At 36.8% G+C, this 26,621-nt stretch overlaps 4 protein-coding genes across 4 annotated transcripts; 3 read left to right on the top strand and 1 right to left on the bottom strand.

Moving 5' to 3' along the window:
* Positions 1–14,009: 14,009 nt before the first annotated feature.
* On the top strand, positions 14,010–14,954 carry LOC101889028 (cuticle protein 19.8-like). The gene is made up of 2 exons (XM_005190533.4): positions 14,010–14,021; positions 14,144–14,954. The coding sequence occupies exons 1-2, from the start codon at positions 14,010–14,012 to the stop codon at positions 14,900–14,902; spliced, it is 771 nt and encodes a 256-aa protein (XP_005190590.2). The 3' UTR covers positions 14,903–14,954.
* Positions 14,955–18,068: 3,114 nt separating this feature from the next.
* On the top strand, positions 18,069–19,012 carry LOC101895759 (cuticle protein 16.5-like). Its single transcript, XM_005175482.4, has 2 exons — positions 18,069–18,135; positions 18,215–19,012. The coding sequence occupies exons 1-2, from the start codon at positions 18,124–18,126 to the stop codon at positions 19,010–19,012; spliced, it is 810 nt and encodes a 269-aa protein (XP_005175539.2). The 5' UTR covers positions 18,069–18,123.
* A 3,317-nt stretch (positions 19,013–22,329) lies between these two features.
* On the bottom strand, positions 22,330–22,972 carry LOC101895584 (larval cuticle protein A2B). Its single transcript, XM_005175481.3, has 2 exons — positions 22,919–22,972; positions 22,330–22,783 (listed from the first exon to the last, which is right to left on the bottom strand). Exons 1-2 carry the CDS (start codon positions 22,928–22,930, stop codon positions 22,379–22,381), a joined length of 417 nt encoding a protein of 138 aa, XP_005175538.3. The 5' UTR covers positions 22,931–22,972; the 3' UTR covers positions 22,330–22,378.
* Positions 22,973–25,755: 2,783 nt separating this feature from the next.
* Positions 25,756–26,299, top strand: LOC101895404 (larval cuticle protein A2B-like). Its single transcript, XM_005175480.4, has 2 exons — positions 25,756–25,767; positions 25,895–26,299. Exons 1-2 carry the CDS (start codon positions 25,756–25,758, stop codon positions 26,297–26,299), a joined length of 417 nt encoding a protein of 138 aa, XP_005175537.2.
* The last annotated feature ends 322 nt before the right edge of the window (positions 26,300–26,621 follow it).

The following is a 26,621-nucleotide window of genomic DNA, read 5'->3' on the forward strand; positions in this document are numbered from 1 at the left end:
TTGGATATAGCTCCCATATATATCTTCCACCGATTTCGAGTTAATTGTGCACCAATATCAGTTCAAATGACCTGATTTTTAGCATATCCAACCGATTTCATTCTAGAAACAAGTACATCAAATTTGGTGGTGATCGGTTCAGATATACCTGTATCTACCAAATATATATGTTTCATTCGATTTGGTGTTTAAGTTCCTCACATTCGTACTATACATTCGACAAAAATGATATTTTGTACCAGATAACCTACATATACCTCTGCCAAATTTTATCAAGATCGGTTCAGATTTGAAAATAGCTCTCATATATATCTTAAACCGATTTCGGAGTAATTGTGCCCCAATGGCCAATATAAGTCCAAATGACCTGAATTTTAATACATTCGACCGAATATACATATATATATATATATATATATATATATATATATATATATATATATATATATATATGTATATATATATATATATATATATATATATATATATATATATATATATATATATATTATCCGATTTGGTTTTTAGTTCCAAACATTCGTAATATGAATTAGACGACCATGATATTTGGTGCCAGATATCTGCCAAATTTTATCAAGATTGGATCAGATTAACCGATTTCAGGTTAATTGTGCACCAAATGGCCAATTAAATTTCTCTCAACCATATATCTGATTAGAATAGGGAATTTTCGACCCACTCCTTCTGGTACATCATCCACAAAATTCAAAATTAGATTCGCATAAAATTGGAAATAAATGTTCGATTTTATTTTAAATTTTGGACATCAATATTTTTTTCAGTATAAGGTGAAGTGAAATACTTCGTTCCACTATATCTGGTACCTCACACTCATTTTAATATTTTTCAAAGATTATCACATATCTAATGTTAAGTTAAGGTGGTAGTCAAAATCTGTAATATTTGTATCAGACTCCTTCGGAACGTCCCAAGAATTACATATATATTCAATCAAATTTTTATAAAAATGTACCATTGCTGCATCGGTTCTTATAAACACTACCGATCGAAAATAACAGAATGAACCTTTATATTTCAAATAATTTTCACATAGTCAAATTATTTATCCCAATATCTTGAGGAGTCCGTTAATTCCATTGTAAAGTATAGCATATTTGCTAATTTTACGGTGTTACAATTTTGATCGGTACAAATAATATATTTTTAGATACAGAGTCACATTTGAGCCACATAACACATGAATGCATACAGTACAAAAAATTCTCACGAAGGCTGCAGAGTTCACTAGTTTCTTGACTTTCACCATCCTTCCACACAGATACATATTTTTTCTTAAAATAATATTAAGCCTCTAAACGAATTCTATGAAATTCAAAATCACTCCGTTCTACAACTGATACTGGCTGCACAAATCACATGCCAAAATATTTCTCATATCTTTATCTGTTGGCTAACGCCCATCAGAAAGATCTGTGACAAGCATTCATAGGCATAACAAAGCAACGCCCAAAATAAAATTGGGAAAAATACCTGAAAAACACATTTAATGATTATATTGTGGTTGAGATTAAAAACATGAATACCGAACGCACCCAAAACAATTTAACAGGTGATTTACTATTGAATTCTCTATTGACGTGGTATCCAAACGAAAAAAGGGCAAAACAGATAAACCGATTATTATGACGATGATATGAAAGAAGGAATGTTTTACACATTTACTTCGATATAGTTGTCGACTTAGCGTAGGTCAATGAAAACATCGTTTGCCACAACGAAAAAAATCTTATGATTTCCTCAATTATTTAAAAAAAAGAGATCATAAAATCTGTAATGATTGTAAATGACTTAGTGGTAATTCGTGTTTTTATTTTCTTTTTATTTTTGGGGAATTTTTACGCGGGCATTTCCGAAGTGGCTTGGGAAAAAGAATTCAGGAATTAAAAACTATTACAAGCAGATCATAAAAGTTTTTTTTTTTCATAGGCAGTTTTTAATGTTGTGAAGGTCAGGAATAATAATTACCATCAGAGCTGGGCTAACCATAACACAGAAGGTCATATCGAATATTTTTTTTCTTTGGTGAATAAGGAAATAATTGAATACATGCTGTAACACCAATCACATTCTTGAAGACCATCATCAGCAAAAATTGTATAAAGAACTAAAAGTTTAAAGATTTTTTTTTAAATAAAAATTATCTCCAGAGATATTTGAATCAGAATAAATCACAGATAGTTTTATATTTTGAGAATGTAAACCAAGCATTTTGAAAGTCGAAACTAACTCAAAATGTCATGATCCAAAAATTATATCGAATTTTTTCTTCAAAGACAGAAAATTTCATAAAAAATGATCGTCAAAGGTTGTACACCTCTGATAAGTGTGTGAAAAATATACCGCCAGACAAATGAACATAACATAACCCCAACAAAACGTACCTATGCACCATAATGAACAATAATGTTGGCCATTGTTGTCGGTCGGACGGTCAATGGTAGTTTGGTCGTGTTATTGACATTCTGCCAAGAAACAACAACCATGACAAAGTACAAAAATAAAATCTAAAAATAGAAATAACACACAACATAATGTTTGTTGTAATGAAACTGAAATTAAATGCAGACATCATCGACAAAATCGATAGTGAATTGTTGTAATTTTTGGTAGCATTTTTTTATTTTATTGGATTACGTGCCCAAAATGAGGTTTACACACAAATGGAGAGGAGTAGGAAATATGCCCAGTTACAAACGGGACAAAGTTTGGGTATTTTTTATAGGCAACCATCGTCTGCGATCGTAGCTTTAGTGAATGAATTTTAATTCTATTGGAAATAAATTAGATCAATTGTGCACAGTGGGAGACGCTTGTGGATAAATTGAAATACAGCCTTTCGTAGACGATATGAAGAAAAGTCTATGACAGGATCGTCTCTTCTCATAAACGAGCTGTAGAGTCATAGGCGAGTTGCAGGGTCGCCCATACTCATAGTCCAGTTGCAGGATCGCCTATACACATAGGTGAGCTGCAGGTTCGCCTATACTCATAGGTGATCTTCGGGGTCGCCTATACTCATAGGTGAGCTTCGGGGTCGCCTATACTCATAGGTAAGCTTCGGGGTCGCCTATACTCATAGGTGAGCTTCGGGTCGCCTATGTCCATAGATGAGTTGTAGAGTCGTCTATGCCATAGATGAGCTGCAGGGTCGTCTATGGCCAAAGATGAGCTGCAGGGTGGTATATGTCCATAGATGAGCTGCAATGTCATCTATGTGCCTAGATGACCTTCAGCGTCGTCTATATTCATAGATAACCTACAGGGTCGTCTATACTTATAGGCGGGCTGCAGGATCGTTTCTTCACATGGTCTCGATTCTAATGGACCAATTTTTAGTATTTGTTCCTTTATGAGTGGACTTGATTAAATTCCTACTTTAAAAGCAGTAAGGAAAAGTCAAAAGTCGGACGGGCGGACTATATGATACCCTACATCATTATGCATATTTAGTAGAGCTCAAGTACCAAAATAATTTATTTGCAGTAAATCATACCACCTACCAACATTTGGCTTTAGAGTAGTAATAGTTTGGTTTCAGAGGGAAATAATTTATGGGAGGCATATCCAATTTTGACTAAATTTGACGGAGATATTTTAATATATTATACCAAATAATTTAATTTATTATACCAAATAACCGGAATATATAATAAAAATATATATCGGAGCCGAATACATATTACGAGTGTGAGGGACTTAAAAACCAAATCGGATGAAACATATATATGGGTCCTATAGCTATATCAGAAACGATTTACACCAAATTTGAAGTACTGGTTTCAAGGCTTAGTTAAGTCGTAATTTCCAAAATTCTGTCGATTTGGGTTGATATTGACCATTTGGTGCACAATAAACCTGATATCGGACAAATTTATATAAGGGAGCTATATCCAAATCTGAACCGATCTTGATAAAATTTGACAGGGGTATTTTCGAGCAGTATCTGATGTCCGATACCAAATGTTATTCTTGTGGAGTGCATAATACGCATGTGAGGGACTTAAAAACCAAATCGGACGAAACATATATAGGAGCTATAGCTATATCTGAACCGATTTTCTCCAAATTTGATGTAATGTCTTCTAGATGTATTCGGTCGGATGTATTAAAATTTACGAATTTTTGACAGATATTGGTCATATTTAATTAACCCGAAATCGGCTGAAGATGGTATAAGGTATAGGGTACCAAATATCATTGTTTTCGAATGTATATCACGCGTGTGAGGGACTTTAAACCCCAAATCGGATGAAACATATATATAGGAGCTATATCTATATCTGAACCGATTTATTTGAGGTACTGGTTTCTAGAGTGAATTAAGTCGTAATTTTCAAAATTCAGTCGATTTGGGCTGATATTATCCATTTGGTGCACAATAAACTTGATATCGGATACATTTATATATGGGAGCTATATCCAAATCTGAACCGATTTTGATAAAATTTGACAGTGGTATTTCTGGGCTTTATCTGATATCCGATACCAAATATCTTTCTTATGGAGAGCATATTACGCATGTGAGGGACTTAAAACCGAATTGATTAGGCACCAAATGGCCAATATAAGTCCAAATGACTTGAATTTTGGTACATCCGAGCGAATTCAGTCTAGAAATAAGCAAATCAAATTTGGAGCAAATCGGTTCAGATGACCAAATTCAGGTCATTTGGACTTATATTGGCCATTTGGTACCTAATCAATTCGAAATCGCTTGAAGATATATGGGAGCTTTATCTAAATCTGATCCGATTATAACCAATTTCAACAGGGTTCGTCCTTGGGCGAAACAAATATTGTTTGCAAAATTTCATCTTAATCGGAAAATAAATGCGACCTGCATTTTGTTCACAAGAATTCATGGAAGGACGGACTGACATGCATAAATAGACTCAGAAAATTATTCTATAAAGATCCTCAATTGTAACTTCTTCTCCCTTTACAAACAAATGCACAAAGACATAATACCCTTACCAACATGTGGGGTAGGGTATAAAAATTTCCCAATGTGTTGTCCCGCCATAGGCTGGCTCACTTGCCATGTGTTTAAGATCGCTCACAAAGTGATTACAAGTACACGCTTACTCCCGGTTAATTAAGACAAAATCATGAGAAAAAAAATCCAAAAGTAAAAGCCAGAAACAATTTATTGGTAATTACCAGCAACCAAATGACAGCTACTAAAACCACTAACGTTGACTTTGACCTTAACATTCAGTTGCCAAAACATTGAGTCTGTTGTTTTCATTACCATCAGCTGCGACCAAACCCACTGGTACTGATATACTCACACACACACACATAAATACATACATGCGTGTAAAACCACAAAGATTGAACATTTGTAACACTGAATTTGGTCAGTTCAAAAAATCAAAATTGACAGCTGGCGACAGCAAGCGTAAAAAAGTTCAATGCAAAACATTTACACGAATGATTGCTTACATTAGGGTTTTGAGGCGGTTTCTTGGTCGTTACTGGTGTCTGTTCAATATCTGGCATTTAAACCACTAGTTAGCGTATTTGTTATTCTTAAGTCTGTAATTTTCGTTCATTATTACAACTATTTTCATCGAATGCAAATAATTTAATGTGACTACTAGGTTATAATTTTTCATGGTCATTATGTTTTGAATATCATTCGTACATTTTTTTATAGCCACTACATGCGGTTACAACTGATGTGATTAAAGACAAATTACGAAGAAATAACGAAATCGTTGCTTATACTTATTCAATACGCCGCTATGGATGCCGGAAACACTATGCTCATATAAATCAAATTAAAATCATGCGCTTCTAAGAAGAGATAGTTCGAGAGAAACTCCTCCATATTCGGCTTACGTACTCCGCCTAGAGGTAGATTTGCAATTTTTGGCCAGGAAGTACCAACATATATTTAAACAAGTATAATATATTGGAAAACCTCCTTAGGGCCAAAACACATATTATTCGATTATTTGAAATAATGCCATACTGTCTTGCACAAATGTTACCTTTGGCTATTTATCGGGGATATCTTTCTTATATTTACACTCTATGTCATGCTGATAGGCATCCAAAACAATTTCACACGAAATTTGTATGGTCTTCAAACGGCCAATGAAAGCGTCACACGCTGCCCGAATGTTGCCCTGTGGTATTTTGGCCCATTCCCGGCGAAGCGCTTGCTTGAGGTGATGGACACTTTGGCATATTTAGTGCCAACCTTGCTTTCCAAAATACTCAAGACACAACTGCCCAACGGATTGGTATCCGGAGATTTTTGTGGTCATTGTGCGCAGTAAATGAAGCGAGGAACCTCATTTTGTAACCATGTTTTGTAATGTTTGCATGGCCAAGGCTTTAATACACCCTCCAGAATATTTTTGCGATAATATTCAGCATTTATTTTGATGCCACGGCTGATTAATACGAGCGAAGAGCGACCATCGGCTGTTATGGCCCACACCATCATCATGGCCGGCGCTTGAGTTCTGGTGGCCAACCGAAGGTGCACATTTTCAGCTGACCTCTTTGGTAAGTAAACAAACGATCATTTTGTTTGTTTACAAACTGCTGGACAATGAACGTTTTCTCATCGGAGAACACCAAAGTCGGCAGTTCACCACTTTCGGCCAAGCAAAGCAACTCTTCAGCTCTTTTGAGTCTATTTTCTTTCTGTTGCAGTGTAATTTTGACCTATTCTTGTCCTAGCTTTATACCCTACACCACTAGGTGGTCAGGGTATTATGTCTTTGTGCATTTGTTTGTAACAGGCAGAAGGAAACGAGATAGACCCATAGTTCCTTTCGATGATCTGCATGGAATCACATTCTGAGTCGATTTATGCATGTCCGTCCGTCCGTCTGTCCATGTATTTTTGTAAAAAAAGTACTGTTCGCATTTATTGCCCTATCCAAAATAAGTATGAAATCGGTTAAGATATAGCTATAGCTCCCATATATATTGTTCATCCGATTTGTTATTTTTGTCCTCCGCAGCCGTAATATGCAATCTGTAACAACAATTTTAGAGGAAATATATCAAATACAGCTCAGAAATACATTTGCTAACTTTTATCGAGATCGGTTCAGATTTGGATATAGCTCCCATATATAACTTCTTCCGATTTACCTTTTATTGTGCACCAAACGTCTAATATTTACCCAAATTGAATGAAATTTGGCACTTACGACCGAATTGAATCTTGAAGCTAGTATGTCAATTTTGGTGAAGATCGGTTCAGATATAGATATAGCTTCCATATATGCTGTTCATCCGATTTGTCATATTTGTTACCCACAGCCGTAATATGCACTCCGTAACAACAATATTTGGGGAAATATATCAAATACAGCTCATAAATATCTTTGCCAAATTTTATCGAGATCGGTTCCGATTTGGATATAGCTCCCATATATATTTTTATCCGATTTCAAATTAATTGTGCACCAAATGGGCAATACAAGTCCGAATTTAAAAGATACAAATGCTTCGGCATATTTAGTCTTTGAACTTTGAATTATAATTATAATCATAGCGTGTATGATTGAATTCTCCCATAAAAACTTTTAATTGTTATGCGCAGCTCTACTAAATTAGGGTATTGGTGTAGGGTATCATAAAGTCGGCCCCGCCCGACTTTAAGACTTTCTTTACTGGTTTTACTCTATGTCTATGCTGCAGACCCCAATGGTGACATCTAAATCAAATGTTAACATTTCAGATCTATTCCTTCACAAATTAAATACAATTTAGTTCTTTTCGTAAAGTTATAGTACACATATACTCACAACCTATAGTACAAATTTCCTAAACTACCTCCATATAAACTGTAAGCACTATATGTTCACCCAATACCAATTTGTACTAAATATGGTGCTATCTAGTACTTTTCCTGTACTTGTGGTACACATTTCCAAAACCACCTCCAAATTTTAATTCCACATACCAAAAGAGACCTTAATGCCAACTTTGAGGATTCCAGCAAACTGTTCCAAATTTAGTTCTATTTTGTAGTTTCGTAATATTTTAGAACATTTCCTAAATTTAAAGTCCAATAAATAAACCTTTGGTGCATTTATCCTGCACTCCATCATAGACACTTACTCCGAATTTCTGGATTCCACCCCTGTTGGTTCGCCCAAAAGCAAATTGTACTGTATTTAGTACATAGAAGTAGAAATTTCTTAAACATATCCAAATCCTACGTATCCAATCCTCAGGATACCAGCTATACTGGTTCACCTAAATTGTACCAAATATAGTACCATATAGTACACTTAAGTACAAATTTTTAGAACTACTTACAACATATAGCCCAAATCTTATTTTCAAATTTCAGGATTCCAAATCTACCGGTTCACCCAAAATTAAAATTGTACCAAATTTAGTAGCATATAGTACACACAAGTGTGAATTTCCAAAACCATCCACATACCTCAATCACACAATGCAATAGTAATCTTATTTCCAAATTGCAGCATTCCAGCTCTATTGGTTCACCCACATGGAAATTGTACCAAACTTACTTAGTACTTTTCATGCACATATGTAAACATTTTGAAAACTTCTCCCATATCCCAATCCTAAACTCAGCCAGTAATGTTATTTTCAAATTTCAGGATTCCAGGATTCCAGCTCAACCCTTCCCTCCAAATTCAAATTGTACTAAATTTAGTACCGTTTAGTAATTTTCGTATGCCTGAGTAAACACTTCCCAAATCACCTCCTTACATCGATCCTACCCCTCAATCTCTATTCCCATTTCAAATTTTGTGTTATTATCTCTAACCGATCACAATTTAGTACTTTTCGTACACTTGCTGTGTAAATTTCCCAAACACTTTGGTACATACATCATACGCTTCATCAGTGACCCTCATTCCGAATTTAATAGTTCTTGCTAACGTACTTTAACGAACTTTTTTTTACATTACTTCCCATTCCCCTTTGGTTCATCTTAAATAGGTAGCGAATGGAATTGACTGAAGAAACATTAAAAAACATGACGTTCGAACGATACAATCCCAACATTGCTGCAACCGCTTCACCACTTTGTGTCGCCTGTTACCACCTGATTTCACTCTCTATCATACATTCGTCTGTTGTATTTCAATGTTAATTTGTTTATCGGTCTGTTGCAATCGTGCCTGACGACGAGTGGCAGGACGAATTGCATAGCCACGTTATTATCTGTTGCGGAAACGTGTGAATGCATTTGCATTGAGACCTAAAAAACGGGCGATGGCCTGAAGGTCTTTCAGCAGCATCCACGAACATGAAACCGTATGCAACGTACAATTGTAAGTTCATTCAGAAACTTCAAAATTATCTTAATATTGAAATCGATTCGGATGTTTCACGTTTCATTTCAATTGTACAAAATAATTTTGGTTCGGATGACTTGTTGTCGGTATCGTTTATGTTTGTTCATCTGTTGTGGGGTCCTTAATGCGTTTGGTCGTTGGATGAACGAATGACTCTTATTTAAATCAATTTGTGAATATTTAATTGATTTCTCTACGCTTGAGCCAAAGTGAAGGCCTATAATTATTTGATTGTTTTTCAGATTTTGGCAATCTTATAGGGCCAATTAAGAAGGAATCTCGGATGCGGTCAGATGGCATATAATTGTGAAGGTTTTGGAAAGTAAATACGTCTGTGTGGCATTTTAAAACATGTAGTTGGTTTGTTAAGATTACAAGTAAAAATGGCGTAAAGTTCAGCTGTATTTAAGCGTGATTCAAATATTGCCATGGTTTACTGTACCGGCTGATTTTTGGCTACAATTTCCTGCCGAAGTTGCTACAATTTTTTGTGTTATATTTTTACAGCACAGGTAAATTTTATTTAGGCGATCCGAAGCAATAACTTTTAGGTGACATATCAGGATATATTATGAAGTACAACAAATTAAAATATACTGCTTTCTTGGTACGTCTATGGATAATTGGTATTTTATATGTCGGTATCCTTGAATATTTAATATGTTTCTCCAACAGAATGAAATTTAATTTTACATTTCGGCAATCTTTGTTTAATAGAGTGAGCTCCATCTAAAGTGGTAATTGTATTGGATTTTTTTCACATTTTACTAGCCTGCCCGGTCCGCGTTACCGTCCCGTTGTTGTCGATCTAGCTATGAATGTTCGACCGTTCATCTATATTTGTAACCACTCTATAGGACGCAATTATGGCCCGATCCTCATGAAATTGAGAATAGAGGTGGGGTTAGGGTCAGAATAGAACCCTATTGGTTTTGGAGATGATTGCAAAATATTTAGAAAATTTTTCTGATTTTGAAGTTTCTCTATAGGCCACAATTATAAACGAGTCGACGCGGAAATATGCATGGAGTTAGAGTTTAGGGCTGGACAGAAGCCTACCAACTTGGCCGTCGGACAATATTTAGCGGGTAAAACTAGACCCTAATTTTATGTAAGAAAATGCGAAAATTTCCACTAAGCCAATTTTTGTCATATTTTTTATCGCATGAGAGGTTTTTTATTTGACTTACAATTTTGAATTAAACATTTTCAAAATTTTTCTAGACTCCAACACTATGTGTTGTTGTTATACAGTTGATAATTATCTTCCGATGCTCATGAAATTTTGCATGGGGTAGGGTTAGAGTTAGAATTAAAGACTATTGTTTTGGAAGATGAACATTTAGTGATTCAAATGGGCCAAAAGAAGAAACAATTCCTGATTTTGCTTTTGATCTACAGGTCACAATTGAAAATCAATCGACACGGAATTTTGGATGAGGAGAGAGTTAAGGACAGGGAAGAAGTTAAACATTTTGGATAACCATTGTGAAATTCACCACAACTTTTATGTGAAATTGTTTTGAATACCTAACAACGGAGTGCACAAATATTGGGCAATGTCCCCGGTCAAAAATCTAAGGGTAACATGTAGGCAGGGCTCTATGACATTATTTCCAGAAGAAAATTATCCAAAGTGGATTTAGACATAAGGGGCTTCCAACATATTGTAGTGTTGTAGGGTATCACATGGTCGGCCCCGCACGGATATATCCTTTGCTTGAGGCGTGTCGATTGGCTTTTTTTCAGTTTTTGGTTCAGGCCCCTCTGTATCGCCAAATTTAGACTCATCTTGATTTGCTTGTCTACGATATTTGGCCATATTCGTCAACGAAATCAGCATAAACAAGTAAAAAATCAGTAAGTTTGGCAGGGCCGAACTTTGAATACCCTCCACCATTTGGAACGAATTAAAAAAATTTCAAAAAAATAAAATCCATTAAAAATTCTTTTAAAATCTTTAAAATATCTAATATAGGAAGATGCCTATAAAGACAAATCTATGTCTGCGTGCAAAGTACTCACAAGGAACTCCTTGTGCGGATTTTCAGATAATTCCATTGGAAAAAGTGGCTAAAATCATCAGAATACCGAATATAGGGGAGTACCATTATATGGGGGATAAACGATATTGTGGACCTATATAGACAATTCCGTTTCAGAGGTAAAGTGCTCACAAAGAACTCCGTGTGTGGATTTTCAGACAATACGATTGGAAAATGTGGCTTAAATCATCAAAATACCGAATATCGCGGGGAACCGTTATATGGGAGCTATACGTTATCGTTAACCTATATAGAGAATTTTCTGTCGGGGGGTAAAGTGTTCACAAAGAACCCCTTGTGATCATCCCGTTGAAAAATGTGGCTAAAAACATCAAAATACCGAATATCGGGGGGTGCCGTAATATGGGGTATATACGATATTGTGGACCAGTATAAACAATTCTCTCTCAGGGGGTGAAGTACTCACAAGGAACTACTTGTGTGGATTTTAAGACAATTTCATTGAAAAGTGTGGCTAACATCATCAAAATACCGAATATCGGGGGGTACAGTTATATGGGGGATATACGATATCGTGGACCTATATAAACAATTCTTTTTGAGGGGGTAAAATGCTCACTAGGAACTCCTTGTGTGGATTTTCAGACAATTCCGTTGAAAAATGTGGGTAAAATCATCAAAATACCGAATATCGGGGGGTACCGTTATATGGGGGCTATACGATATCGTGGACCGATATAGCCCATCTTCGAACTTGACCTGCCTGCAGACAAAAGAGAGATCTGTGCAAAGCTTAGCTTCCTATCTTAATTCGTTTAGACTGTATCGTGATTACAACAGACAGACAGACGGACAGGGCTAAATTGTCTTAGAATTTTACGCTGATCAAGTATATATACTTTGTTGGGTCTAAAATGATTATTTCGATGAGTTACAAACGGAATGACGAACTTAATATACCCTCCATACTATTTTTGGTGGAGGATATAAAAAGCCAGAAGTTTGCCTTTGATGTACTTCAGATATCGCCTGTAAGTAATGTTGGTATTTTTTTCACACAAAAGTAGTGGTCCATTCTACCCGTTGTCCTAAACACTAACTTCATGCGAGATTTCGTGTCCTTTGGTTTCTGTTTGTGACCTTTATAACGGCTGCAAAATCAGGAACATTTTTAGTTTTTGGTCCATTTCAACCCTTAAATATATTGCGGACATCTTTGAAAACAATAGGCCTAGCCCTTCTGTGCCTAACCCTACCCTTTTTCGTGAGGATCGGACGATAATCGCAGACTGTATATAATAAGTAAGGTGAAAAAATAAAAAAAAGTCAAATTGAAAAATCGCATGCGATAAAAAATATGAAAACGGTCCAGCCATTCTTAAAATATAAGAATTCTAGCTAACATCCGCTTTCTTTGTATATACATTGTATATATTTCGCTATATATCTCCGATATATTTACTATCGGCATCTACGTAACGGTCAGAATTGACCTTTTCGTCTATTTGACTTTTATTTAACACAAATGTTATAGTCTATTTCACCCACTAAATATTATCCGATGACCATCAAAATTAGAAGGCTTCTGCCCAGCACTAAGCTCTAGCTTCACGCTAATTTCCGTCGAAACTGCAAAATCAGGATTTTTTCTTTTTTGGTCCATTTCAATATTATGCGATCATCTCCTATCTATTCTGACCATAACCCCACCTCCATGTACAATTTCGTGAGGATCAGGCCATAACTGCGATCTCTATCTTGATTACAAGTTAACAAAGGCAGACGGACGTACATAGCTAGATCGACACAGCTTGGCGAAATAGGAAGATCCATATATCCTTTCTTATGTGCGAAACCAATATTTCGAGGTGTTACATAATTGTTGGCCTAATTAAACTTAAAATACCCCCAACACATAGTGTTGTAGGGTATAAACATCAGAAATGGGTTTAACCCTAACAATTTAGAAATAACATATAGTCTACATGGAGTAAGAGATACCTTTCCACTTTATAAGAAATACACATCCATAATTCTGATTTTAAGGGATATTTTAATTTGAGTCCTTCGAGAAGTTTAGAAAATTCTTTGAATATCTACGGACTGTGTCTTTGAAGAAGATGAAATCACATTTTTTAATAATTTTATTTTTACCATAAAATGCACCGTATTGATTCAATGGCCCAAAACTGTTTCCAAATATTAGCAGTTTTATTAACGTTAAAACAGTAGCTAATATTTTTATGGTGCTGTTATCAAATCAATCAAGGTTTATGACATTTTTCGGTTTACCACCGACACATACAGTTAATTTTTGTTGGTTACTTAACAAATATTTTCAGTAATTCGTTGAAGACTTCTTTGAAAAGTTTTGGGCATTTACCGATTTGAAAATAGCAAATGTAATGTTACCCAACTTAGATTAGTATGGTCCGACTAAACGTTCCCATGCATTTTGTCAATTGGATATTGTTATTAAACGGCGTTATGAATATTAATGAGCATATACCGGACATAGAAAAGAAATAACAATCTACTATAAAATATGAGCCCTTTTCTAGGAAAAGACACAGTCAGTGTGTTGTGCACCCGGTGTAAAGAACGAATTTTTGATTAAACAAAACTTTAAATAAATCTAAGCAAAAAAACAATGGCCCTTAAGGTGTGTGTGTTAAAATTAAAAAAGATCCTATACGTATATGAAAAGGACATTCAGTTGATAAAAAGTGGTTCCTTTAAAACTCAAAAAAATAATTAATTTTAAATGTTGTTTTTTCCGTTTAGTTTGTGATCGTCCTCGCTTTGATTGCTGCAGCCAGCGCCGCTGTTGTTGTGCCCGGCGCCCCAGTTTTGGCTAAGGCAGTTGCCCTCGAAGAATTCGATCCCCATCCCCAATACAAATACGGTTACGATATTAAAGACGCAATTTCTGGTGACAACAAAGGACATGTTGAGGAACGCGATGGCGATGTGGTCCGTGGTGAATACTCCGTAATTGATGCTGATGGTTACAAACGCACCGTGACCTATGTTGCCGATCCCGTCAATGGTTTCAATGCCGTTGTCCGTCGTGAACCCATCGTTGCCGCTGCTCCCGTTGTTGCTGCCGCCCCTGCTCCTGTTGTTGCTCCGGCCCCAGTCTTAAGAGCTGCTGCTCCTGTTGTTGCTCCTGCTCCAGTCTTGAGAGCTGCCGCCCCTGTTGTTGCTCCAGCTCCAGTGGTGAGAACTGCTCCAGTCTTTGCCCCCGCTCCAGTGGTCAGAACTGCTCCAGTTTTTGCCCCGGCTCCAGTAGTCAAGGCAGCTCCTGTCTTCGCTCCAGCTCCAGTTGTCAGACCGGCCCCAGTCTTTGCTCCAGCACCAGTTGTTAAAGCAGCTCCTTTTGTACCTGCTGCTCCATTCAGTTCCTCCGTGACCTATTCTGCCACAGCACCCTTTGTTAAGGCCGCTGCTCCTGTAGTAGCCGCACCACCCGCCTATGTTCCCAGTGGTCCTTATGTAGCTGCTGCTCCCTTCAACTATGGATATGCTGTCCGCAGTTTTTAAGCGAGTATATTGTTAACTTAGTGGTTATCGTTGTTGATTAGTTTTTGTTTAATCTATTAATAAATTAATAAATAATTATTAGAAGAAAAAAATCCGTTGGAAAATGACGATAAAATCATCAAAATGTGGAATACAGGGATTTCTATAGAAAAATAGGGATCTACATAGAATTTTTTTACTAGTGGACTTAGTAGCAATTAGGAAGGCCGAATACCAAATTCAAAAAATTCCATCGGAAATTCATTTATATTCGATAAAAACTTCAAACACAAATTTCAAAAGATTGCTTTAGAAAATAGATAAAATAAACGAATACTGAGGTAGCTATGGGGCTACACAGTAACAAATAAGCAAAGGCTATACTCGGGCAGGGCCGACCATTTGATACCCAACAACTTAGTTGTTTCTCTTTTCGAATAATAATTGTAGATCGTGAAGCAAAATTGTCCAAAAACATACAATCTCTAAAAGGGCATCGGTATTTGGCGAAGCAGATGTTCCAACTACGTCAAATAATAAAATCGGTCTATAAGAGACAAAAAAAAAAAAAAAAAACAGAAATTTAACTTTCAAAAATTGAGAATTTTATTTTCATTTCATTCTTGAAAAAATTTAACGTAGTCCTGGAAAAATTGTATCTTGGCTTTTTACCGAAACCACGATGTCATGCAAATCTTTGTCTTAGGTCGTGTTAATGGGTACTCATGTATCTCGGATATTTGGCTATATTCGTTAACGAATCAGCACCAATGTAAAGGTCAAAGGTACCCCTTTCATGTTTTTGTGATTAACTTAATTTTTGTATTTTTTCAGACAAAATTGTGGTCCATTTCAGCACCTAATCATTATCCGATGACCATCCAAAATGATACGCTTGAAGGCTGGTCCTTAGTTGAAAACTGTATTGCGACTGCAACATCTATAGAATTTTTAGGTTTTTGGTCCATTTTAAACTCTAAATATTGTAGAATTCCGAGTTGATTGCTTTGTATTAATTAGTAATTAACAAACACCCGTTATTTCGTAAGCGGGAAAAGAATGTTAACCTAAAGAGAACGTATTGTGGTCCACTATTTCTCTTTAAAAATTTACATTTATATATTATACCCTCCACCTTGGAAAGGAGGGTATAACTTTGTCATTCCGTTTGTAACATCCTTAAAAATTCGTCGTAGACCCCATAAAGTATGTCCGTCTGTCTGTTGAAATCACGATACAACCCACATTATTTGACGTAGAGCGCCAAAATTTAGCAGAGCTATTTGTATTGTGTCTAGGATGGTTGGTATTGAAAATGAGATATATCGGTCCACGTTCTGGTATAGTCCCCATATAATGGTACCTCCCGATATTCAGTATTTTGATTATTTATGCCACATTTTTTCACGGATTTGTCTGAAAATTGGTACTTGTAGGTCATAATGGGTCCCTGTGCGTGTGGCAAAACATTGCATGTATGGGTACACATATTGGTATAGCCCCCATATAAAGGTACCTCCCAATATTCGGTATTTTAATTTTTTTTTGCCACATTTTTTCACGGATTTGTCTAAAAATTAGTATTTGTTGGTCATAGTGGGTTCCAGCTCCGGTGGCGAAACATTGCATGTATGGGTCCATGATTTGGTATAGCCCCCATATAACGGTACCTCCCAATATTCGGTATTTTGATGATTTTTGACACATTTTTTCAAGAATTACTCTGAAAATTGGTAGTTGTAGATCATAATGGGTCCCAGTTCTTGTGGCGAGTCATTGTAATTTTAGGTCCACGTTTTGGTATAGCCCCCATATAACGGTACCTCCCGACATTCGGTAATTTGATGATTACTGCCACATTTTTTCAAGGATTTGTCTGAAAATTGGTATTTGTAGTCATAATGGGTTCTAGCTCCGTTGGCGAAACATTGTATGTATAGGTCCATGATTTGATATAGCCCCCATATAACGGTACCTCCCGATATTCGGTATTTTGATGGTTTTTGCCACATTTCTTCTTATGTTTCCTTTACCCTAAGGTGGAGGGTATTAAAAGTTTGGCCCGGCCGAACTTAATGTTTTTTTACTTGTTGATGCTAATTTATTCTATACGTTGATGCTATTTCCGACATTTTTTTGCTTTCATTCAATAAAATTTATAAAAAAAAAATGTAAAAATTATGGCGTTTTACTTTGTTGCAGTTATTTTTTATTTCAATCTGTCAAACTTCTAAACCTTCCTACATACCCCAATCCTACACTTCCACTATAATCCCAATTCCAAATTTCAGGATACCACCCCTATCAGTTCATCCAAATTGTATCATTTTGTATCAAGGGTTATTTAAATGCCAAATTTCAGGATTACAGCTCTATAGGTTCACCTAAAATAAAAATTTTACCATATTTAGTACACATTTCCAAAACTACCTCCATATCCCAATCCTATACCCTATCCTATATCCTTCACCCCAACAGAAATCTTAATTCCCAATTAATTGGTTCACCCAAATCCCAATTGTACCAAATTTAGTACATATAAATCCTACAAATCTCCATTCCAGCTCTATATAATAGTAGCGTTTAATACTTTTCGTGCATATAAGTCAAATTTCGAAAACTACCGCAGTTCGAAGGCTTAAAAACCTAGCAACATTATTATGAATAGAAAGACAAACAAAGTCTCTTCTTCAAAACTGTCTAGTTTATTTGAATATAAAAGTCTCGTCCATTGAACCCATGCGAAACTGCACATTTTTCATTTATTTATTCTCTCTCTGCAAAATGCAATGGATTTTTATTAATTCTACAAGTCTAACTATTACTTTCAATTTTGGCTGCGTTTCTCAAGGTCACATACTTATATCAGTTTCATAACAACATACCTATGTACGTAAACCATGTACCACACAATTTTCTTTACGAGTATGTGTGTATGTATAATAAATGTGACAGCGTAGGTGAGGCATTAACAATAAAGTTTATTAAAAATCGAAAAACATTCTACCAAATGTGGAAGAATTTTGCACTTGTCCGCCGGTTCGACCTCATGAAAACTGTGTTGGAAAAAAACTACCAAACGTCCACCAGCGAGTGACGCTTTGAATGTTAATGAAGACGCTTCAATGGCACGACTGCGGCTATAAATTTCTGACCATCGACGCTGGCCAAACATATTCACAGTTTAGTACACTTCGTGTAAAGAACAATTAAGTGATTAAACAAAGCTCAAACCTGAAGCAATGGCTTACAAGGTGGGTGCACCACACCTGCATTGAAGTGACTGAAAATATTTTTTAAGGATTTTTGATTCCAATGAAATGTCTTTTACAGTTTGTTATTGTCCTCGCTTTTGTTGCTGCCGCCAGCGCCGCTGCTGTTGTACCCAGCGCTCCCGTCTTGGCAAAGAGTGCCGATCTCGAGGAATTCGATCCCCATCCCCAATACAAATATGGTTATGATGTAAAGGATAGCCTTTCTGGTGATTCCAAGGGTCATGTGGAGGAACGCGATGGCGATGTAGTTCGCGGTGAATACTCGGTAATTGATGCTGACGGTTTCAAGCGTACTGTTACCTATGTTGCTGATCCTGTCAATGGTTTTAATGCTGTTGTTCGTCGTGAACCCATCGTTGCCGCCGCTCCCGTTGTTGCTGCTGCCCCAGTAGTTAAGGCAGCTCCCGTTGTTGCTGCTGCCCCAGTAGTTAAGGCAGCTCCCGTTGTTGCTGCTGCTCCAGTAGCGGCCCCAGTTGTCAAGGCTGCTCCCGTTGTTGCTGCTGCTCCTGTAGCTGCTCCCGCCCCAATTGTCAAAGCTGCTCCCCTTGTAGCTGCCCCCGCCCCAGTAGCTGCTCCAATTGTTAAGGCTGCTTCTGTTGTAGCTGCTCCTGCCCCAATTGTTAAGGCTGCTCCTTTCGTGGCTGCTGCTCCATTAAATGCTGCCGTAACCTACTCTGCCACCGCTCCATTTGTTAAAGCCGCTGCTCCTCTTGTTGCTGCTGCCCCCGCTCCCTATGTTGCCGCCCCAGCCCCATATGTTGCCGCTTCTGCTCCATACGTAGCTGCCCCTGCCCCATATGTTGGTGCTCCTTTCAACTATGCTGTTCCAGCCGGCTATGCCGTAAGCAATTTGTAATTTGATATAGGGCTTAGCTTTTTGTAGCTCCAGTTGTTGACTAGTTTTTGTTTAATCTAAATCTTAATAAATGTGATATAAAAAATTAATGATGTAGTCTAATGTTTTTCAAAGGTTTCAAAAATTGCTCATATCGATTAACTTAAATAAAAACAACAGACTTAAACTAAAGTCGAATTGGGTACATCAAACCAAAAATCGGATAAGCTAGCTAACTCGTCCTGAGTTATAACAATTGTCATTGTTCGAACTGTTTGTTGCATTGGTGTGTTATTCTAAAAGAGCTCACATTTTACCTTTGACCTTTTACAGATACATTGATATTTTACATAATTATATAATTGCACAGAGCTGTTCGCCGTACGCCCTTTGAAATGGTTATTTTTATGACATTTTTTGTACATTTTCGGGTGAGATAAAAAATTGCAACAAAGTCATCGCCATAATTTTTACATTTTTTTTAATTTTATTGAACGAAAGCAAAAAATGTCGGAAAAAGCATCAACATTTAGAATAAGTTTAGATTTGTTCGGATTCGGCCAATGAAACCGTGACACGCTGCCCGAATGTTACTCTGCGGTATTTTGGCCCATTCCCGGCGAAGCGCTTACTTAAGGTGATAGACAGTAGTGCAACGGATAGGTATCCGGGGATTTTGGTGGCCATTGTGCGCTGGAAATGAAACGAGGAAATTCAATTTGTAACCTTTTTGGGTGGAGCGGGCCGAGTTCAATGGTGCTGATTCCTGTTAGAGTGCCCAAGGCTTAAATACACCCTCTAGAATATTTTCGCGATAATATTCGGCATTTATTCTGATGCCACGGTCGATTAATTCGAGCGGAGAGCGACCATCGGCTGTTATGGCGGCTCACACCATCACCATGGTCTGCGCTTGAGTTCTGGTGGCCAACCGAAGGTAGACATTTTCAGCTGACCTCATTGGCAAGTAAACACGATCATTTTGTTTGTTTACAACCTGCTGGATAACGGATGTTTTCTAATCGGAGAAAACCAGTTCACAAAGCGGTGCAACTCTTTAGCTCTTTGGGACTATTTTCTTTCAGTTGCGGTGTAAATTTTTGCAGTTTTTGAAATTTCAATGGCTTCACCCCGACCTCATTTTTTAATATTTGTCGAATGGAATATTGCGATATGTTGAGCACACGATTCATATCTCGACTACTGCGACGCGGGTTTCGATCAAGTAACTTCTTTACTTTTCGAGCCATTTCTGCTGATGTTGCTGTTTTTTTCCGTCCACTTCCCTGACGTCGGGCTACGCTACCAGTATCGCGGTAATGAGCGATGGTACAAGACACAAAAGATTTATTCACATTTAAATAGCCACTTGTGGTTCTCCAGCCAAATATAAAGAAATCACACTATCACGCTTGAATTCCATCACGAATAACTTTTTTTTTGGAAAATTCTCACCAAAATGCTTTTGTACGCTTGTAAACAATATAATGAGCTGTCGCAGGAATAATTTTAACAGTTGTCGGACGAATTGCTTAGCAGTCTGAAATTGGTTGCAGTTTTTTCATCTCACCCTGTATATATATTCCAACGTGGAGGAATTTCGGCACATCCTACTGAATTCACCTTAGAAGTAATTGTGTCAAAATCGGTTCAGATAAAGCTATAGCTCCCACATATAAATTTCAAAAAAAAACAAGTTCGGCCGGGCCAAACTTTTAATACCCTCCACGTTAGGGTAAAGGAAACATTAGAGTCTATATACCAATTTTTAGACATATTCATGGGAAAATGTGCCAAAAGTTATAAAAATACCGAATATCGGGAAATACGGCTATATGGGGCTATACAAAAACGTGGACCTATACATGAAGTGTTTCGCCAAAAGAGCTATAACCCATTAAGACCAACAAATACCAATTTCTAGACAAATCCGCGAAGAAATGTGGCAAAAATCATTAAAACACCGAATATCGGGAGGTACCTTTATATGGGGGTTATACCAAATCGTGGACCCACACATGCAAGGTTCCGCTAACGGAGCTAGAACCCATTACGACCTACAAATACCAATTTTCAGACAAATACGTGAAAAAAAAATGTGGCATAAATCATCAAAATACCGAATATCGGGAGGTACCGTTATATGGGGACTATACCAAAACGTGGACCTATAATTACAATGTTTCGCCAAAGGAGCTAGAACCCATTATGACTTACAAATACCAATTTTCAGACAAATCCGTGAAAAATTGTGGCAAAATCATCAAAATACCGAATATCGGGAGGTACCCTTATATGGGGACTATACCAAAACGTGGACCTATACATACAATGTTTCGACACACGAACTAGGACCCATTATGATCTACAAATACAATTTTTGGACAAATCAGTGAAAAATGTGGCAATAACCATCAAAATACCGAATATCGGGAGGTGCCGTTATATGAGGGCTATACCCAATCGTGGATCTATAAATGCTATTTGCTATGCTATGACCAACAAATACCAATTTATAGATTAATCCGTGCAAAATTGTGGCATAAATCATCAAAATACCCAATATCGGGAGGCACCGTTATATGGATATATGAAATTGAAGAGAATCAGAGGCTTATTTTGCATGAGCGTTTTGTTACATAAAATTCTGACCCCTTTGTGGGGAGATACAAGAAGGAATGGTCCGGGATTTAACATCTTTACAACGGATCGTTTGTTATTAAAAATATTGTGATATGTGAAATTTGATGAGAATCGGATCCTCATTTCGCATTAAATGAGAGATATTATTATCGAAAAATATTACACGCTAAGTGGTGGGTTCCTAAAAGTGTGGACCGATATATTCCATCTTTACACCAGAAATATTGAGATGTACCGAGTATGGAATGTTTCGGACGCTAATTTCGCTTAGATGCTTTTTTATTACGGTTTGTCCCAAAAAATTAAAATCTGAATCACTGTGCGACAAATAATCCGGACCTTCCACGTCGTTGTTCATATTATCCTGAACTAATATTGAATTTTTTCCACATTTTGGATTCTGAAATCTCAATAACAATTTTACTTTTTTACAATTGTATTTTTTTTACAGTACTTTATGTACTTTTGTACAGTGCAGAGGTCGCTGCGTTATTGATTATAGCCTTTGGATAAGGTACCCATATCAGATAATTTTTCCAAGATGGCTACTTACATTATTGGTAAGAGTTATGTTGAATAATTCAACCATTATTAACCAATACTATTCCAATTTATGACTTTACCTACACTTTGCAGCTCTTATAGTGACATAAAGAAGAAAAAACTTTTTTTTAAAAAATATATTTTTATTTTAAACTAAAACTGATCAACAACAAAAGCAGCAAGTCTTAACAAGCAGTTTCCTTACAAATGTCTGACGGCATAAGCGGCTGGGGCAACAACGGGAGCAGCAGCAACAACGGGGGCAGCCTTAACTACGGGAGCGGCGGCAACAACGGGGGCAGCAGCAACAAGGGGATCACGACGGACGACAGCATTGAAACCATTGACGGGATCGGCAACATAGCTAACGGTACGTTTGTAACCATCAGCATCGATCAAAGAGTATTCACCGCGAACAAAATCACCATCACGTTCCTCAACATGACCCTTGTTGTCACCGGAGAGAGCATCTTGCACATCATAACCATATTTGTATTGGGGATGGGGATCGTATTCCTCAAGTTCGACAGTCTTGGCCAAAACGGGAGCACTGGGTACGATGACAGCAGCGCTGGCGGCAGCGACAAAAGCGAGAGCAATCACAAACTGTAAGGGAAATTAAAATTAGGTTATAATTATTGTTTTTTCCACAAATTTTACTTTGTTTATTATTATTTGTTAAATTGTTATTGTTTATTTAATTTTCCCGTTCCCTCACTCCTCGAATATTGATCTACTCACCTTGCAAGCCATTGTTAATAAATTGGTTTTTATTTTTGTTTAATTGTTCTTTACACTTGGTGTTTAATACACTGAATGTGACTTCTGGGAGCAGAGGGCCATCAATTTATAGTACATTATGCGACATTGAATCATCTTCATTATTATTCAAAGTACCACCCTTCAAATTTGTACGGTGAATTAAAATATGAAAAAATGTTCGTATGTATAATATTATTGATTAATACTGCACAAAATGCAAGGTATATTTTTGTACTTTTAATCGTAAAACAGAAGCTATTTAGTATTCTTTTGATCTGACCTATATCAATAATTCCGTTAATTCATTTGAAGGTCAAATAAAAGTACTTAAAATTGTCAATGTTGAGGTCTTATGCTTTGGAATGTGGATGGTATGTAGAACTAAATAAGGGAAATAATTTTGAAAATATCTGAAATAAAAGTAATCATGGTTCAGTAAATACCCTACACTTCATACTACTGTGACTGAATTTTTAGTAGGATAATATTTATACCATTCAAAATAAGTTCGAGAAAATACATATTTGGTCTTTTCATACATAATTCATTCCATTTCTGATCGGGTGTTCTTGATTGGCGTATAATATTTTTTGTCTAGTTATTCCATTTCGGTTTTACGTGAAAGAAATCGCAATACACAAATCTAAATAACATTTAATGTTCGTAAGATTGGTTGAGTGCATGGTGTGCAAGAAAGGAAAAAGTCGGGCGGTGTCAACATAATATGAAATAAAAAGATAAATATCGGAGCTATGGTTATATTTAAAACGATTTTTACCGAATTTGTGTCAAAATCCATCCTACTTTGACTGACATTAGACAATGGATGCTCAATAAACGTCAAGCGGATGAAACGAAGAACCTTTTATTACTAGGTAAAAAAGAGATCCGTGAGGACAGATATCCTTACGGGGTACCTGGGCCTACAAACTCATCTGCACAAGATAGGTTGTGCAGAAAATAGCATATGCAGGGCATGTGGGGAAGATGACGAAACATTGAAACATTTTCTCTGCCAAACCCCAGCGTTTGCAAATATCAGATCCCAATTCTTAGGGAACGACTCCGTACCAGACTTTAATCAGACCATGGTAAATTATTTAAGACAGTAAAGAAATTTCATAAAGGCAACTGCATTTCAAATATAACGAACTATAAACTATCCGCCTTCTTCAAAAAGCCCTTAGTATAGAGCGCACAACAGGGTGGCTTAAGTGTATACCCAACAGGGCATGCGCCGAATTGCTTCGCCCCTCTTTTCAACCTAACCTAACCTATTTCTAAGCCACTCGTCCTACAGTTGTTAAAATTATTCCAGTGACAGCTCATTATATTGTTTAAAAGCGTAGAAAAGCATTTTGGTGAGAATTTTCCCGAAAAAAAGTTATTCGTGATCGAATTCAAGCGTGATAATATGATTTCTTTATATATGGCTGGAAAATCACAAGTGGCTATCGCTAAAGCACTCCAGCATTTAAATGTGAATAAATCTTTTGTGTCTCGTACCATAGCTCGTTACCGTGATACTGGTAGCATAGCCCGAAGTGGACGGAAGAAAAAAACAACATCAGCATAAATGGTTCGAAAAGTAAAGAATCGATTTGATCGAAACCCTCGTCGCAGTGGCCGAAAAATGGCTCCAGAGCTGAGCATATCGCAATATTCCATTTGCAAATTTTGAAAAATGAGCTCGGGGTAAAGCCATTGAAGTTTCAAAAAGTGCAAGAACTTACACCGCAGCAGAAAGAAAATAGACTCAAAAAGCTAAAGAGTTTCTTCGTTTGGCCGAAAGTGGCGAACTGCCGAATTTTGTTTTCTCCGATGAGAAAACATTTGTTGTCCAGCAGTTTGTAAACAAACAAAATGATCGTGTTTAATTGCCAAAGAGGTCAGCTGAAAATGTCTACCTTCGGTACTCGCACTCGGCCCGCGCCACCCAAAAAGGTTACAAATTGAGGTTCCTCGCTTCATTTCCAGCGCACAATGACCACCAAAATCTCCAGATGCTAATCCGTTGGGTTATTGTGTCTGGAGTATTTTGGAAAGCAAGATTGGCACTAAAAAATTTAAATAAAATTGGCATAAAGTGTCGATCGCCTCAAGCAAGCGGTTCGCCGGGAATGGGCCAAAATTCCGTAGAGCAGCATTCGGGCAGTGTGGCGATTTCATTGGCCGTTTAAAGGCCATAATTCGTGCCAAAGGTGACCAATTCGAACAAATCTAAACTTAGTCTAAAATTTGATGCTATTTCATATATTTTTTTGCTTTCATTCAATAAAATTTAAAATTTTATTTAAAATGTAAAAATTATGCCGTTTGACTTTGTTGCAATTTTTTTAGTGGAAGTGGGCAATTTTTGTAATAATCTCATTTTTTTGTCTTTTGACTCCCCTACAAAATTCATGTTGGAGTAGGTCGATGCGATTGACGTGCGGTTTTAAAAATACAACGGGTTTTTAGCATCATTTTATCAATGAATGGTGGTGACTATTTCCTATTTTTTCCTATTAAATATACATTTATTTGAACTTGATGCTTTATAAATTTATTACTCCAAGTTTGAACATACGTTACATATTTAAAAAATCATGACAATTTTTTTTTATTCCGGGCAAATACCATAATATAAAGAATTAATCGAATTTCAATAAAACGACTGTAGCTTTGGTTTTGGCCATCACTTTGAATAACAATGAAGAGGTCTCAATGACAAAATATTAACTATAAATTATTGACCCTCCATTCTCAGCAAACACATTCAGTGTTAAGTACACAAGGTGTAAAGAACAACTAAACCAAAACTCAATTCAACTAAAATGGCATACAAGGTATGTACAAGATATAATTGCCGCAATCAAATAAATAAAATTAGGTGTTCAAACAAACACTTTGGCTGAAAAAGAAAACAAAAAAATGTGTGTAGTGTTGAATCTAATAAAATGTCATTACTTTCAGGTCGTTATCGCTCTCGCTTTCATTGCTGCCGCTAGCGCTGCTGTCATTGTACCCAGTGCTCCCGTTTTGGCCAAGACTGTCGAACTTGAGGAATACGATCCCCATCCACAATACAAATATGGTTATGATGTGCAAGATGCTCTATCCGGTGACAACAAGGGCCATGTTGAGGAACGTGATGGTGATTTTGTTCGCGGTGAATACTCTTTGATCGATGCTGACGGTTATAAACGTACCGTTAGCTATGTTGCCGATCCCGTCAATGGTTTCAATGCCGTCGTCCGTCGTGATCCTCTCGTTGCTGTTGCCCCCGTTGTTGCCGCCGCTCCCGTAGTGAAGGCTGCCCCAGTCGTTGCTGCTGCTCCCGTTGTTGCCCCAGCCGCTTATGCCGTCAAACACTTGTAAGGCAACTGTTTGTTGAGACGTCTTGCCTTAGTTGTTAATCAGTGTTAATTGGAATAAATGTAAATATTGAGGAAAATATTTTGTGAATTTGTTCGTTAAGGGCGGAATCTTTGCTGCAATAAAGGGTGAGATGAAAAACTGCAACCAACTTCAGACTGCTGGCATTTGCAGCTGTTAAAATTATTCCAGTGACAGCACATTTTATTGTTTACAAGCGTACAAAAGCATTTTGGTGAGAATTTTCCAGAAAAAAAGTTTTTCCATCACGAATTCAAGGGTGTTAGTGTGATTTCTTTATATTTGGCTAGAAAACCACAAGTGA

Source organism: Musca domestica, unplaced genomic scaffold (genome assembly GCF_030504385.1).
Source record: "Musca domestica strain aabys unplaced genomic scaffold, Musca_domestica.polishedcontigs.V.1.1 56, whole genome shotgun sequence".
NCBI classification, from domain to species: domain Eukaryota; kingdom Metazoa; phylum Arthropoda; class Insecta; order Diptera; family Muscidae; genus Musca; species Musca domestica.